Genomic DNA, 13,570 nt, shown 5'->3' on the forward strand with positions numbered 1-13,570 from the left:
CCTCTAAACACATGACTTACTCAAAAGGAGATTCTGAGTTTATAGCAGTATTGCTCATGTCATTGATATCCAGGAACCTGTTGTAGGTACAAAAGAATATACAAAGAATGTATAAATTTAAGACTAATTATTTGTATGGTGTGGTTATGAATGAATGAAAGAATGATTTGGAAGAAAATCTAAAAGAATGAAAGAATCTAAAATTATTCGTAAAGAATGAAATAATATTGACTCAAAAATAATTGTAAAGGTGTATTTCTATAAAATAATGACGTTAAGACATGAGCCTATTTCACAAAGGAGTTCTTATTGCCTCTAGGCTGAAAGCAACAAGTGTGTTCTGAATATTACTCTGAGTAGGCTCTAAATACTACAGAGATTTCTTTTGCAGTCCAATTATTTAGAACACTCCCAGGTTTATAAGGCTGGATATCTAACAAGGTCCCTCATTCAGTTGCTTCTTCGTATATGGCATTGATGTGAACGTTTTCTAATATTTCTTCATACATCGTATTCACCCTATTCTCAATATGATTAGGGTGCGGATTTTCTATGCTAGACGAATCATCGAATTTGAAAATGCCCATATTAATAAACCTTTCGACTAGCTTTTTGAAGGCAGTGCAGTTTTCTATAGAATGCCCAGTAATTCTCGCATGGTAGTCATATTGTGCATTCGCGTCATACCATTTGGGTACGGAGGTTGTATAGGCTTTAAGTAGAAAGGGAAAACAATGTGTGTATCAAATAAACTCTGATATAGTTCCCTATACGACATTGGGATTGACATAAATTAGAGTTTCTCAGTGTTTTGCCTTGTGCCGAATTCTTGCCTTGATGAACCTTGTTGACCAGCAACCACCTTTATTGATTTAGAGTAACCCTTATTATATGTACTCGTATTGTTCACATCGTTTTCCTTTTTCTTCAAGGCTGACCTTTTGTTACTTTCTCCGGCATCGATCTTTCCAATCCTTATGGCATTCTCAATCATCTCGCCATTCATAATTATATTTGAAAAACTTTTTGTGGCGCTCCTTAGCATGTGTGTGATGAACGGAGATTTTAGTGTGTTGATAAAGAGTGCCGTCATTTCTTTCTCTAGGAGCGGTGGCTGAACTTGGACGGTAACTTCCCTCCATCTCTGTGCATATTGCCTAAAACTTTTATTCGGTTTCTTCTCCATATTTTGCAAAGTAATTCTATCAGGAATCATATCAGTTACATGATTGTACTGCTTCATGGATGCTTATGCCAGGTCCCTCCATGAACCAATCCTGGTATAACTCAATTGATTGTACCATTTGGATGTTGCCCCTACCAAACTATCTTGGAAATTATGTATTAGCAGTTGATCATAATTAACGTAACCAGTCAGCATTCTGCAAAACATGGTGATGTGAGCCTCGGGGCAACTGGTTCCATTGTATTTTTTAAAGTCTGGCATTTTAAACTTGTAAGGAAATACTAAGTCTAGAACCAAGCCCAGATCTTTAGTGTCGATTCTATTATGACTATCAGCATTTTCTATAGCTTTGAATTTTTCCTCCAACCATTTACATCGGTCCTCCAGCTGCTTTGGCAATTCCGCATTCGTTTTTTCCTTTTCAGCCACTTTATCAAAGTCGGGTATAACAGGATTAGTTGGGTTATCTCCTGGGTTTGAACCTGATCCAGCTTGAAAGTTCATTAGCATTGAAGCACCGACCTGAAATTGTTGAGGCCTAATTGTGACGGATGGTTTCCGCGTGTGCATCTCAGCTTGGGTCTATACATTTGGTGGAGTAAAACCTGGAAGATATAACGACTTCTCACTATCTTCCTCAGGATTGGCCATAGGGCCTTTTCCCTTATCTACTCCTCCAGTTAGTAATTGGGTCAACTGAGCCATCATACTTCTTTGAGATTCCAACATCTTTTCCGTCATATCTTGCTAAATTTTAGCTAGCTGCTCTTGCATTTTACGTTTGTAGTTGATCTTACATCTCCTTTTGAAATTGTTCAAGTCTTTCCAATCTTTGGTCCATGCTTCTTAACTTTCCTCGAGTATCGTAACGGTGTTTGGTTAGTAAATTAGTTTCTAGATTAACTGAGGAATGGTTTTAATCAATTAGGCTCTTTTAGTGGACTTTAATGCATATGATGTCATGTAATGCAAATGCATGAAATGAGTGTAAAAATGTGTTGATTCTGATTCAATTCTATTTAGAAAACTTTACTAGAAAACAATTTTTTTTACATAAAACGAATACATGCATGGCCTCGCCCTCATACTCTAGGAGAAAACATTGATCCTTTTCTTCATATCCATATGCTAAGATCAAAGCTCATGAACTCTTCCAATGGATGCCTCCTTTTTACTTGATTCGAGTCGCAACCCATTGTTCACCCATCCTTGTTATGCTCGTTAGCTTCTTTTCAAAAGGTCAGAACATTGACGACTCTCGAATAATCTTTGTCTACTTGAATCCTCGAGCAACAAAGCAAAGTCGTGTTGTCCTCTATTAAACTATCACATTTCTCTTGTTGTGGTTTCTCGGAATATATTCGGACAGCTGTATTATCTTCCACTTTATCAAAAAATCTATTTTCCATGACAAGCTTTCTATTTAGCAACTGAACGTGAATCAACACCTCTTTTCTATGATGAAAAATGCAATGCAATCATAACCAAAACAAAACAAAACAAGTTAGTAGAAAGCAAAAGCAAGCAAGAAAAAATAAATAGAGCACCTATTTGGGTTACCACTAGGGTTTCATATGGTACTACCCAAGGTAGGCTTTTAGGGTTCACTATATGCGGTTCGGTCCTAAAGAAAGGGTACCGGAACCAGCAGATTCTTTGATCCTCACCCATTATAGGTTCATACAGACCGAGTTCAGTTCAGGGGAATACATTTCCCTATGACTATACAGAGATGAAAATCTCACAAAGGCATAGGTACGAATGTATCCCGAAAGTGATCCACTATCCTATACGGAGGTGAAAACCTCACGAAGGACTAGTTTCTCACTCCCACTTAAGAGGGTGTAACCGAACGGTTATGCAATGTAATATGCTAAGATTAAAAGAATCAAACCAATAAAGCAAACATATCAAAATGACGCAGACCATAAAAATGTGATGAGAGGGTTGTAATTTTAAGTCAAATTTTCAACTTTCGACAAAAAAAAAAGAACATAATCAATTTGTGGCTCGACTCTCAAAGCCAGTCCCCAATGGAGTCGCCAAGCTGTCGAAACCACCTTTTTGAAAACAAAAATAGTGTCGACTTAAAAAATGATAATTGGAGTTGCCACCGATCTTTTATTGAGGTGTGATCGGATCACCTTCAAAATGATTTTGGTCTACGAGTTTCAGAAAAAAATGGGTTCGGGAGTCAGTTACGTACGAGGAAGGATTAGCACCCTCATAACGCCCAAAATTGGTACCGAATTGATTATTTAATGTCTTAAAGTCGAATGTCAAAAATTCAAAAATATTAAAAACGATCCCCCTTTTATTAATGATATATCTTTAAAATTTTTTTTATAAATTTGAACATATGTAGAAAGGCCTTCTCATCCCGAGGCAACAAAATATCGTATCCCGTAAGTTAGGATGCAACATTTGAATTCCCAAGCATAAGCTAACCTTTAAAACCCTTTATTGAAACTTTGTGTATTTGAAAACTAAAAATGTTTGGCCATCTTGGTTCAATGAGGAAATCGAAACCCCATAAGTTAAAGCACGATTCTTCGAAGTTCCAAAGACGACACATGAGTTTGCTTTTATTTAAAAAAAACCTCGTCTCTAGATAACGAAATATCATATCCAATGAGTTAGGGCATAATGTTTCAAATTCCCGAGATAAACTTTGATTTGAAATTTATATGTTTTGATTGAAAAAGGATACTCGGTTACTTAGATTCAACGAGGAAAATTGGAATCCAGTAAGTTAGGACACCATCATCTCGAGGACCCCAAATTTTGAGTATTGCGTTATTTTTGAAAACTTTTAAATAAAAATACTTTCGCTACTTAAACAATATTAAACGTAACCTTTTAAACGAATAAAATGCGATGGAACGATAATGTATAACGCGGAATGATAAATCGTAAGCCAAAATATACACTAATGAACACAAATAATCAGTCAAAACCAATAAGCAATACAATACACATGAGGGCAATAATCTTACATTATATACCATGCAAATACTAACATTTAAAAGCTAATGAATTAAAAGTCAATTTTGAGAGAAATACCAAACAAATTAACACAAATAAAATGTAACAAGTTTTAAAATAACTAAAAAACAAATAACATGAAAGAAGAGAAATTATAATAAACAAATTATACACTAAAATAAATTTAAAATAAATAATATATACATATATGAAAGTTTGAAATAAATCAAAAATAGAGTTAAAAATAAATAATACATAAAATAATATACATATATTAATTTAAATAAGTAATATATATGGAATGAAAAACTTCATATAAATAATAGTATATAGTAATATATATATATAATAGGTAAATGAAAATATAACCAAATATAATAATATCAATAATAATAAGAGTAATAAATAATAATAATAATTAATTAATTAATATAACCAGACATGATTGAAAGGTTTGGATGTGGTTTTATTCAGTTTAAAATATTGTTTAAGGAGACCTTGGATGTAACAGGATTTGACATGAATTTGCCTTGGGTAGGTTCCATTGGGATTTGATTGTAGTCGGATGGCTTCCAAGTTGGATGAGCTCTTGGCTGGGTGAATCCTTTTATTGGATAGTTATTTTTGCAATCCGCTTTTGATTGAGGTAAAGATAATTTTTAAGAGAAGGTGATTTGAATATGCTAAAAATCCTTTTTCAGGGACTGCAATGAAAAACACTTATATTTATTTAATATATTGTATTACAACAAAATCTTCAGATACAATGAAAGAATTTGCATGTTAAAATTAAAATGGCATAGATTTAATATATGAATAAAAACACGACCTTAAACATTACAGAGATGGAAACCATAAATTCTAACGTCTTTGGAAATTAAAGACCTTAATGGACACAGTAAAGATGGATGCAAACAAAACAGTGAATCCAAGAATTACGGCAGCGACAACTCCCAGGAATTCATGTCTGAAACCATATCGACTTCTCAAATATTGTTCCACTGTTTGACCAACAAAGTCTCCATCTTCAAGGGGTGATTCCACGTCTCCAAATTGTGAAACAAACAATCCGTACAAGGTCCATGCTACTGGACAAACCCAATAGTACCATCGCCACCATACAGGCATGCTCTGCAAAATTCAATAAGTTAAACTTTTCAAAAATCTATATGAATTTGAAAATTGGAGAATCACATGATGAAAAGAAAAAGAAAAAAAAAGCTTACCGGTCGTGGGATGATGAACCCTGAAAAGACGTTCCATAATCCGTAGAATGCAGCAGAAACAATCGATGCAATGTGGTGGTTTGGCGTAACAGAAACAGCCATCATGCCATAGAAGGTGAAGTACAATAAGGTAAAGTACATGAAGAAGAGATACCAAAAGAACTTTGCAGCAGTCCATTCGAATCCAATCATAGCATAGACTATAACGCCATACGTAGCAGCTTGAATAAAAATGTAAGGCATCTCGATAATAACCTGCAATTTACAAAAATGGAAGTTTGTGTAACTTTCTTAACTGTTTCGAAACTTTTACAAGTTTTCCAAATTACCGAAATTTACCTGCGAAATGGCATATGGCATGGCAGAATACATTCCAGCAGCTCTTTCTCGATAAAAGACCGTTCTTTCAACAGCAACAACAGGCTGCACAGATGAAGAATTTTGGATACCAAGGAAAAGAACAGCAGAATACATTGAACCCATAGCATTGGTCAGATCTTGTCCTTTATTCCTGTAATTCCACAATGTGACAGTTAGATATATCAAGTTGATCGAATCCAACATTGAAGCATCTACTTTTGTGGTTTTGACTTGTAGCTTACATTTTCGAGCCAAGGTCCCAGAACATTGTCCCAAACATCAATGCTATTACAGCTGTAAAAAGAAATCGAACAGCGGTATATGGCGGGTTGCGCCAATATGACCAGTGTTGCTTCCATAAGCAAGCTGCACACTGAATCAAGAATGACTGAGAGTACTGAGTTGGAAAATAGAGTTCCTTTGAACCAGCAGCAGGCTTGCTTAAATCTTCAATAAGAGCTTTGTTTCTCCTGAACAACGATATACATTAGTATCAAATTTGAGTTAGCTATTTCAGATGTCGATCTCCTGCTGAATTAAAGTAATTAGTTGAATCCCCGTATAAATTTTTGTTGCAAGGTCAAGTATGAGTATCTATCATTACCTGTGTAGATCTGAGTTTTTGTAGATATCGGCGAAATCAACACCTAAAGCTAATTCTTGTGCTGTTGTGGTAACTTCTAACATCCAAGTCGCTGGATTGTATCCTTCTTTAATTTTGCTAACTCCTTGAATTCCCTATAGAAAGGTGAACACTATAGTGTTAGATGAATAAATTATATTAAACCATGCAATTTAAGGTCCTTCATTTCATCTTACCTCAAAATACTTAATAAGATGTTTAGAATGGTGTCCTAATGGCCCGACATATATTTCCTCTCCTCCTCGCTTCATAAGGAATAACTGCAATTCCATGTTCTATTTAGATATAAACTCATACAAAGAAACAACAAAAGCACAATAAATTCTTTTTGAATTGAATTTCAAGTTCCTTACCTCATCAAATGCTTCAAATATGTCAATACTTGGCTGATGGATAGTACACACAACTGTTCTTCCAGTGTCTACTGTGTTCCTAACTGTTCTCATAACAATTGCTGCAGCTCTCGCATCAAGCCCTGAAGTTGGCTCATCCATGAAAATGATCGAAGGGTTTGCTACAAGCTCTACTGCAATCGTAAGCCTTTTTCGTTGCTCAGTTGATAAACCATTTACACCAGGTAAACCAACCAGTGCTTGCCTTAACGAATTCAATTCCACGAGTTCCATGACTTCCTCAATGAACATCTGAAACAAAAGTATTAACTTAAGCAATGAAGGGGTGTCAAAACTAAAAACTTCTTGACTTCAATAGGTCCTTGGAGTTTGAGATCGATTTGTGTTTATTGGATTATCTTAGTAAAAACCTCTAAACATATATCAAAGAAGATTTAAACATGAAATAGCTTAAAGTTTCATGAATGCCAACCTTTCTAGTTTCAGCTTCAACGTCAGCAGATAATCGAAGCCAAGCAGAATACAGCAAAGACTCGTACACGGTGACATGAGGAGAGTGAATATCATTTTGTTCACAGTATCCAGATATTCGAGCAAATGTTTCTTGTTTCTTCTGGAAACCTGAAACTGTGATGTTTCCATCTATATAACCACCTGTTTTTCTACCAGCAAGCACATCCATAAGAGTGGTTTTACCCGCACCACTAACACCCATTAAAGCTGTAAGAACGCCTGGTCTGAAAGCACCACTAACACCCTTCAGTAGCACCAATCTATCTTCAGTAATACCTTGTTGTTTCATTTCCTGAAATGTTCCAAATGAATCGAACAAACTTTTATATCTGTGGACCACATTAACAACAAACAGAATATAATCCATCCGTTGAACAAATATGGAATTTATACATGGAACCTTAAGTTACCTGTGGCATATCAACAGAATAAACAATGTTATCAAATGTGATGGAATGTGGCTCAAATGGAAGAACCATTCCCCTTTTCTTGATAGCAATGTCCCCGACAGTTGCCTCTGTCACAGACGAGGACTTCGATGAGATGCTTCTTTGAACCTCCTCTTGAATCTCTGCATATCAAATGGATTAGTATTCTACATAATGCCATGTAAACAAAAACCCTAAAAGAAATATCGGCGAGCTATAATACCTAAGTTAGTTACACGATTTGAGCTGCTTTCATTGTTTGTTAACTGAATGCTTCCACCAACTCCATTGGTTTGTTCATTGCTTTCCGTTTGTTCTGATATTACGGCCCTTGAACTCCCAAATGCTGCATAATTATTTGATAAAATGCAAAAGATTAGCTCTCCGTTATGAAGAATAAGTTTTAAATAAACAAAGCTATACTCACGTTTTAGATAGGTAAGAGCCACAGTGAAACAAAAGTTCAACAATATTATGAAACCAATCAATCCTCCTGCTCCTATCCAATACCATTTTGGTTCATGGAAGAAATCCCTGGAATTCAAAACTTCGATTCCTGCTGGTTCTGTTGAACCCGGAAGAGACTTCAATACAAAAGAAGCTATAATCAGATGATTGTTCTGAGATCAAAGCAAAACTATAAACATTGCAAATTTAAAGTCTTACATGACTCCACTGGTGCCCACGGAACTCATTAACCATCAATGCGGATTGTCCATACATCAGAGGAGAAATCCAGTAACCCCATATCCACCAACTCTTTATGTCATCTATGACATTAACAAAAGAAAATGGATTAGAGAAAAAAAGTTAAGTTTGATGTCTAGTGATTTGTCTAAGACTTATCATACCTTTTGCCAAGATAAAGCCACTCAATGCAAAAAGTATGAGCAAAGCAAATGAGCCAAAAGTATTAGCAACAATCATGTTTCTAGCAGATGCTGCGATGAAGCGAAACAACCCCGAAGACATCTGGTTAACGAGGAGGAGTATGAAGTATTGCCTCAATAGCCTGCATTAGACAAGTTGCATACACATCAATTTTGGATCACGATTTAATAAGCTACTATATAAATATGTACACTGCTACTTAAGGTTTCATTTGAAACTTTTATTGCCGTTTCATTTGTTTACCTTTCAACATTCGGATCAAATCCGATTACATAATAGGTAAGAAATACCCATATAGCAACTTCTATAAATGAGATTGGAATCTTGAGTATCCATCTTGGTAAAGCATATGCCCATGCAGGAAAGAATAAGAGGTCTCTTTGCTTGAAAAAGACAGGAAGCTTAGCAACGGTCATAGAAATCTCAGAGAATCCATTAAACATGATCATAATTAAGCCAAAAAAAATTGCCCCCATATAGATTCCTCCGTCAGCAATTGAATCTCGGTTCATCTCAGTCCTAAAAAAGAGAGTCATAGTAACTATTGCCATAACTGTAAGCTAGTACAGAAAGAAAAAAACAAAAAGGAAGTTAGTCGTTGTCATGTAATATAAACCATAACAATTACAGTGCTAGAATTAATTGTCCTTGGCACTCACCTGCAAAAATATGAAGATGTAGACAAAAGAATTTCTCTTCATCAACAGAAACTCCCTTAAGACGTTAGCTTTCAGCAACTCCCACTTTCCAACACCATATTTTTTGGTTGTCAAAGCAGCGGGGTGACTCTTTGCTTTCTCAAATGGAGTTCGAAGTTCATCTTCAAGTTGCAATCCAACATGGAAAGATTGGAATGCCTCAGCAAACTCATCGGCCGTGACAAACCTGTAAGGTTGATCTCTACGTACCCAATATTGCATTTGATCTTTCCTTGACGTAACCTACAATGAAGAAAGTCAGGTAATGTGATAGAAGATGAACTTTGTCCGAATAAAAGAAAGAAAGAAAACCAATGTCGAGACATACTTCTTGCAAGAAGTCCGCAACGCCTTTTCTTTCAGGACATCTGAAGCCCATAGATTCGAAAAAACTCAGAACGTGTTCACGAGGACCCTGATATACTATCCGACCATCGGAAAGGAGAATAATGTCATCGAAAAGGTCATAAGCCTCTGGAGCTGGTTGAAGAAGAGATATGACTGCAGTTCCATTAAGGATATGAACAGTTTGCTTGAGGGAGTTTACAATCTGGAAAGTTGTAGAGCTGTCCAGACCAGTAGATATCTCATCCATAAACAGTGCCTTTGCTGGTCCAACCAGCATTTCACCTAATTGCATTGACAGAAATGGATTTCATGATAATAAATTGAGCCTACTTTGGTAATGGAATCACTGGTTTAATTGATTTTATCAATTACCTGTTGTGACACGCTTCTTTTGTCCACCAGATATACCCCTTAACATTTCATCTCCTACCATAGTGTCTGCACATACTTCCAGTCCTAAAACCTAAAAATTTCATGCCAAAGGAGTTCAATAAGTATATATATTTATCTTAGTTCTTGGATATCTTTTAGATTCCTCTAACATTACCTTTAGAATGTAATCTGTGATAACATTTACTTCCTGACCTTCAGTTGCTGCTGCCTAATATTTTAAAGGTGAAATGAATCAACAACACAAGTTTAATTCTTTCTACAATTGAAACATAAAAATAATATTCATTACTTCTTACCTTCATGAAGACATCAATATCGGGATCAGGTTTAATATTTGCTTGTTTCTCTCTTCTTGACAATTCTGCCAACATATCTGTAAACATCCAAAACAATAAAATTTCATGCTTTGTAGTATAAAAAATGTCAAATAATAAATCAAACAAAACTAACCATAACGATCTCCAACCCCTTGGCATCTTGCAGAAAAGGCCAAAGTTTCCCTCACTGTCATTTCTCCTATATGAAGATCATATTGACTGATATAGGCAGCTGTTCTTTGGGGCACAAACTCATTCATCTCATGCCCATTGTATGTTACTGTCCCAGAACACTGAAAGAGAATTTTACTTGATAATTAGAAATAAAATCAAAGACAACATCCAATGCATTGAACCAAAGTGAACTTTTGTAGAGCACCTTGAGAGCAGTATCAAGCTTTCCAGCTAAAGCCAACAAGAGAGTGGTTTTCCCAGAACTTGGAGGACCCAAAAGCAATGTCATCCTGAAGCAATAAAACTTGATTAATTTCATGATACCCAAAATTTAAATTTAATAGTAAAAATTAAATCTTCATGTTACCTGCCAGGTTTAATGATTCCACTGACGTCTTTGAGGATTGTCAGCTTTTTCTTTCTACTAGAAAGAATTCCCATCTCAACCAATAAGCTCTTTAATCACAATACAAATTGAAATGTCAGGAAACAGACATTAATTAAGGTAATGTGTTTGAGCTACTTTTGATCAATATTTGCTTGTAGCAATATTTTATTATTTTAAAATTAACTTTTAATGTTTTTATAATTACTTTTAAAATTAAAATATAATTATTAAATTAATTCATTGAATCTAATTAATAATTATAAAATTTATATTATATACATGTATTTTAGATATATTTGCATATATATAAATAATATGTAATCTATTAAGAAATTAAAAATAGACTATTTATATGTAAAAAAAAATCGAAATGGCACACCAAAACACACCACCGATAGTATTAGGATATACAATACTTAATACCTTGTGTTTAGAACACGAGAAAAAATCTTTTTTTATTATAAAAATTAGATTTTCAAATTTTGAAATGAATTTTAAAATTCTAAATTGAGCTCGAATTTTCTTAAATCCAAATATAAATTTTTATTGTATATCCAAACAAAAAATTCGAAACTAAAAAATTAAATATAATTTTTTTCCAAAACCTTGAATTCCAAACTTATCAAAAAATGTAAATGACTATTTTCCATCCAAGTTGGAACCTACCTCAAATATGTTAGTGACGAAATTAATAATTGTAGGCAAAGCATTACTTCCTACGTAAGCTTGAGCATCAATATTTAGATGTTGGAATCTGACTTCAATAGTGGGAACTTCGATGCCAACCCTGAGGAATTCCATTGCAAAACATTGGCATGATCATGTTTAGTTGAATGTAAATTTGACATTGTAAACATATGTATTGGATATTTTTTAATCACCATTTAATCAACTAAACTAATGGAATACACATTTTTATCCTATTTTATTTCCATAGAATGTTCATTATATACCTACGTGATAGTTTAAATGAGTGGGCGTGACTATACAATTTTAACAATCTATTCCATAAAAAAAACCCTAATTTCATACCTTTGGATACGATTCTTGAGCTTGAGTAAGAACTTCTCATTATCTTCCTCAGCAACTTTGACCAACCTCTCAAGCAAAGCCTTCCTTTCTTGCCATCCAATATCGAAAACATCGATTTCATTGGCACCACCTTGAGAGCTTGCCAATATACCTTTCCTTAAACGAGCTACGGTGGGTAGTTTCTCAAGTGCAGCCCACTTTAAAGCTTCTTCATCATCTTCATCTCGAGAAGATCTTGAGAAAACTTCGATGCCATTGTTTCTCCATATCGAAGAACTACCAGACCGTATACTTCTTCCTAAACTAGTACTCGCTTTATAAATATCACCCCCCTCCATTACCCAAAACAATATCTCTCGGAGCTCGAAATCAAATAATAAAAAACGAATGAATAATAATTATATTTAGGGATTTGTTTCTGGTATGAAGTTAAAAGGGAGAGTTTGATGTTTGGCATATATGTAAGGATTACGGGCGACTACAACGCATGGCTGCTGGCGGCTCTTTCAAATGTCAAACTTCAAAATTTTCCAAGTTCTTTCTTTTGCATGGATTGAATTATGGAATATTTTTTTGTTTTTCCTTTTCTTTTTAACTGTTAAAATGTAATTTTTCTCTAAATTTGTTTAAAACTATCTAATTGGTATCTGAATTTTTTTAAATTGATACTTAAACTTGTATTCCGTCACCCATATTGTTGGTACTTCCGCACTAACACTCTTAATTTGTGCCAATGTGGCACTTATGGTGACATTAATAGAGGTAATAAAGTATGCATAATATAATTAAAATGTAAACATTATATTAGGATAAGGCTTCGGTTAAGTGGTAAAGCTAATGTTTTGTCAATATAATTAGTGTGGGTTTAGATTTCACCACTTGCAAGTTTTTCATTGGCTTTTTTTAACAAATAAAAAAATTAAAGTATCATAGAATAAAATAACTTATTTTACTTACAAAAGATTATTTTTATAATTTCTCTAATTGAGTTGGTGCTTTGTTAACTTGTGACACCAACTCAATAATAATATAGATTATTAGAAAAACCTAAATTACAAAATAATCATAATAATACTAGTCCTTAATATAAGACTTTTCAACTCATCTTGATGCGAAAGAGAAAATCCATAAGACTCCCATGCTACTTTTCTTTTTCTTTGAAATTGAATGGCTTCTAGATAAATCCTTAATTTAAGACTTTTCAACTCATCTTTATGTGAATGCCAAAATCCAAGAGACACCCATGCCACTCTTAATCTATTTCAATAATATATAATTACAAATTTGAAAAAATAAATCAACTGCAGAAAATATCTTTTATTTTCTATTATATTATTAAATTTTCTATTTAAAAATAAGTATAATATTTAATTTAAAATTATTAATTAAAAATGAAATAAAATAGAAATTATGATAATTATATATTTAAAATAATTATAATTTAATAGAAGTTTCTGTGATGAGTGGTTTTGCTAGAATAGGCAACAATGAAATCACTATTTTAGTAAATGATGTGGAGTAGGGTAGTGACATTGATCCACAAAAAGCTCAGCAAGCTCTTGAAATAGTGGAAGCTAACTTGAGGAAAGTTGAAGGCAAGAGGCAACAATTTAGGCAAATCTAGCTCTTAGATGG

General features: G+C 34.0%; 1 protein-coding gene across 1 annotated transcript; it reads right to left on the reverse strand.

The window, feature by feature from the left end:
- Nucleotides 1-4,881: 4,881 nt before the first annotated feature.
- On the reverse strand, nucleotides 4,882-12,343 carry LOC121219304 (pleiotropic drug resistance protein 1). Its single transcript, XM_041097226.1, has 24 exons — nucleotides 11,936-12,343; nucleotides 11,570-11,690; nucleotides 10,883-10,971; nucleotides 10,721-10,805; nucleotides 10,475-10,634; nucleotides 10,321-10,397; nucleotides 10,179-10,232; nucleotides 10,004-10,094; nucleotides 9,612-9,913; nucleotides 9,245-9,526; nucleotides 8,829-9,145; nucleotides 8,546-8,706; nucleotides 8,361-8,464; nucleotides 8,122-8,278; nucleotides 7,918-8,040; nucleotides 7,677-7,837; nucleotides 7,226-7,558; nucleotides 6,754-7,044; nucleotides 6,577-6,660; nucleotides 6,362-6,495; nucleotides 6,000-6,227; nucleotides 5,737-5,908; nucleotides 5,398-5,652; nucleotides 4,882-5,302 (listed from the first exon to the last, which is right to left on the reverse strand). Exons 1-24 carry the CDS (start codon nucleotides 12,271-12,273, stop codon nucleotides 5,033-5,035), a joined length of 4,389 nt encoding a protein of 1,462 aa, XP_040953160.1. The 5' UTR covers nucleotides 12,274-12,343; the 3' UTR covers nucleotides 4,882-5,032.
- Between the last annotated feature and the right edge of the window lie 1,227 nt (nucleotides 12,344-13,570).

The sequence above is a fragment of the Gossypium hirsutum genome, chromosome D07 (assembly GCF_007990345.1).
Source record: "Gossypium hirsutum isolate 1008001.06 chromosome D07, Gossypium_hirsutum_v2.1, whole genome shotgun sequence".
Classification (NCBI taxonomy): Eukaryota; Viridiplantae; Streptophyta; class Magnoliopsida; order Malvales; family Malvaceae; genus Gossypium; species Gossypium hirsutum.

What these genes read in the sequence shown, in the direction of transcription:
- LOC121219304 (XM_041097226.1), bottom strand. Translation starts at nt 12,273, where the DNA reads ATGGAGGGGGGTGATATTTATAAAGCGAGTACTAGTTTAGGAAGAAGT. An exon ending in TTGCGGACTTCTTGCAAGAA is followed by an intron (nt 9,527 to 9,611) that starts GTATGTCTCGAC and finishes TCTTCATTGTAG; the next exon opens with GTTACGTCAAGGAAAGATCA. An exon ending in GTGGGCACCAGTGGAGTCAT is followed by an intron (nt 8,279 to 8,360) that starts GTAAGACTTTAA and finishes TTTGTATTGAAG; the next exon opens with TCTCTTCCGGGTTCAACAGA.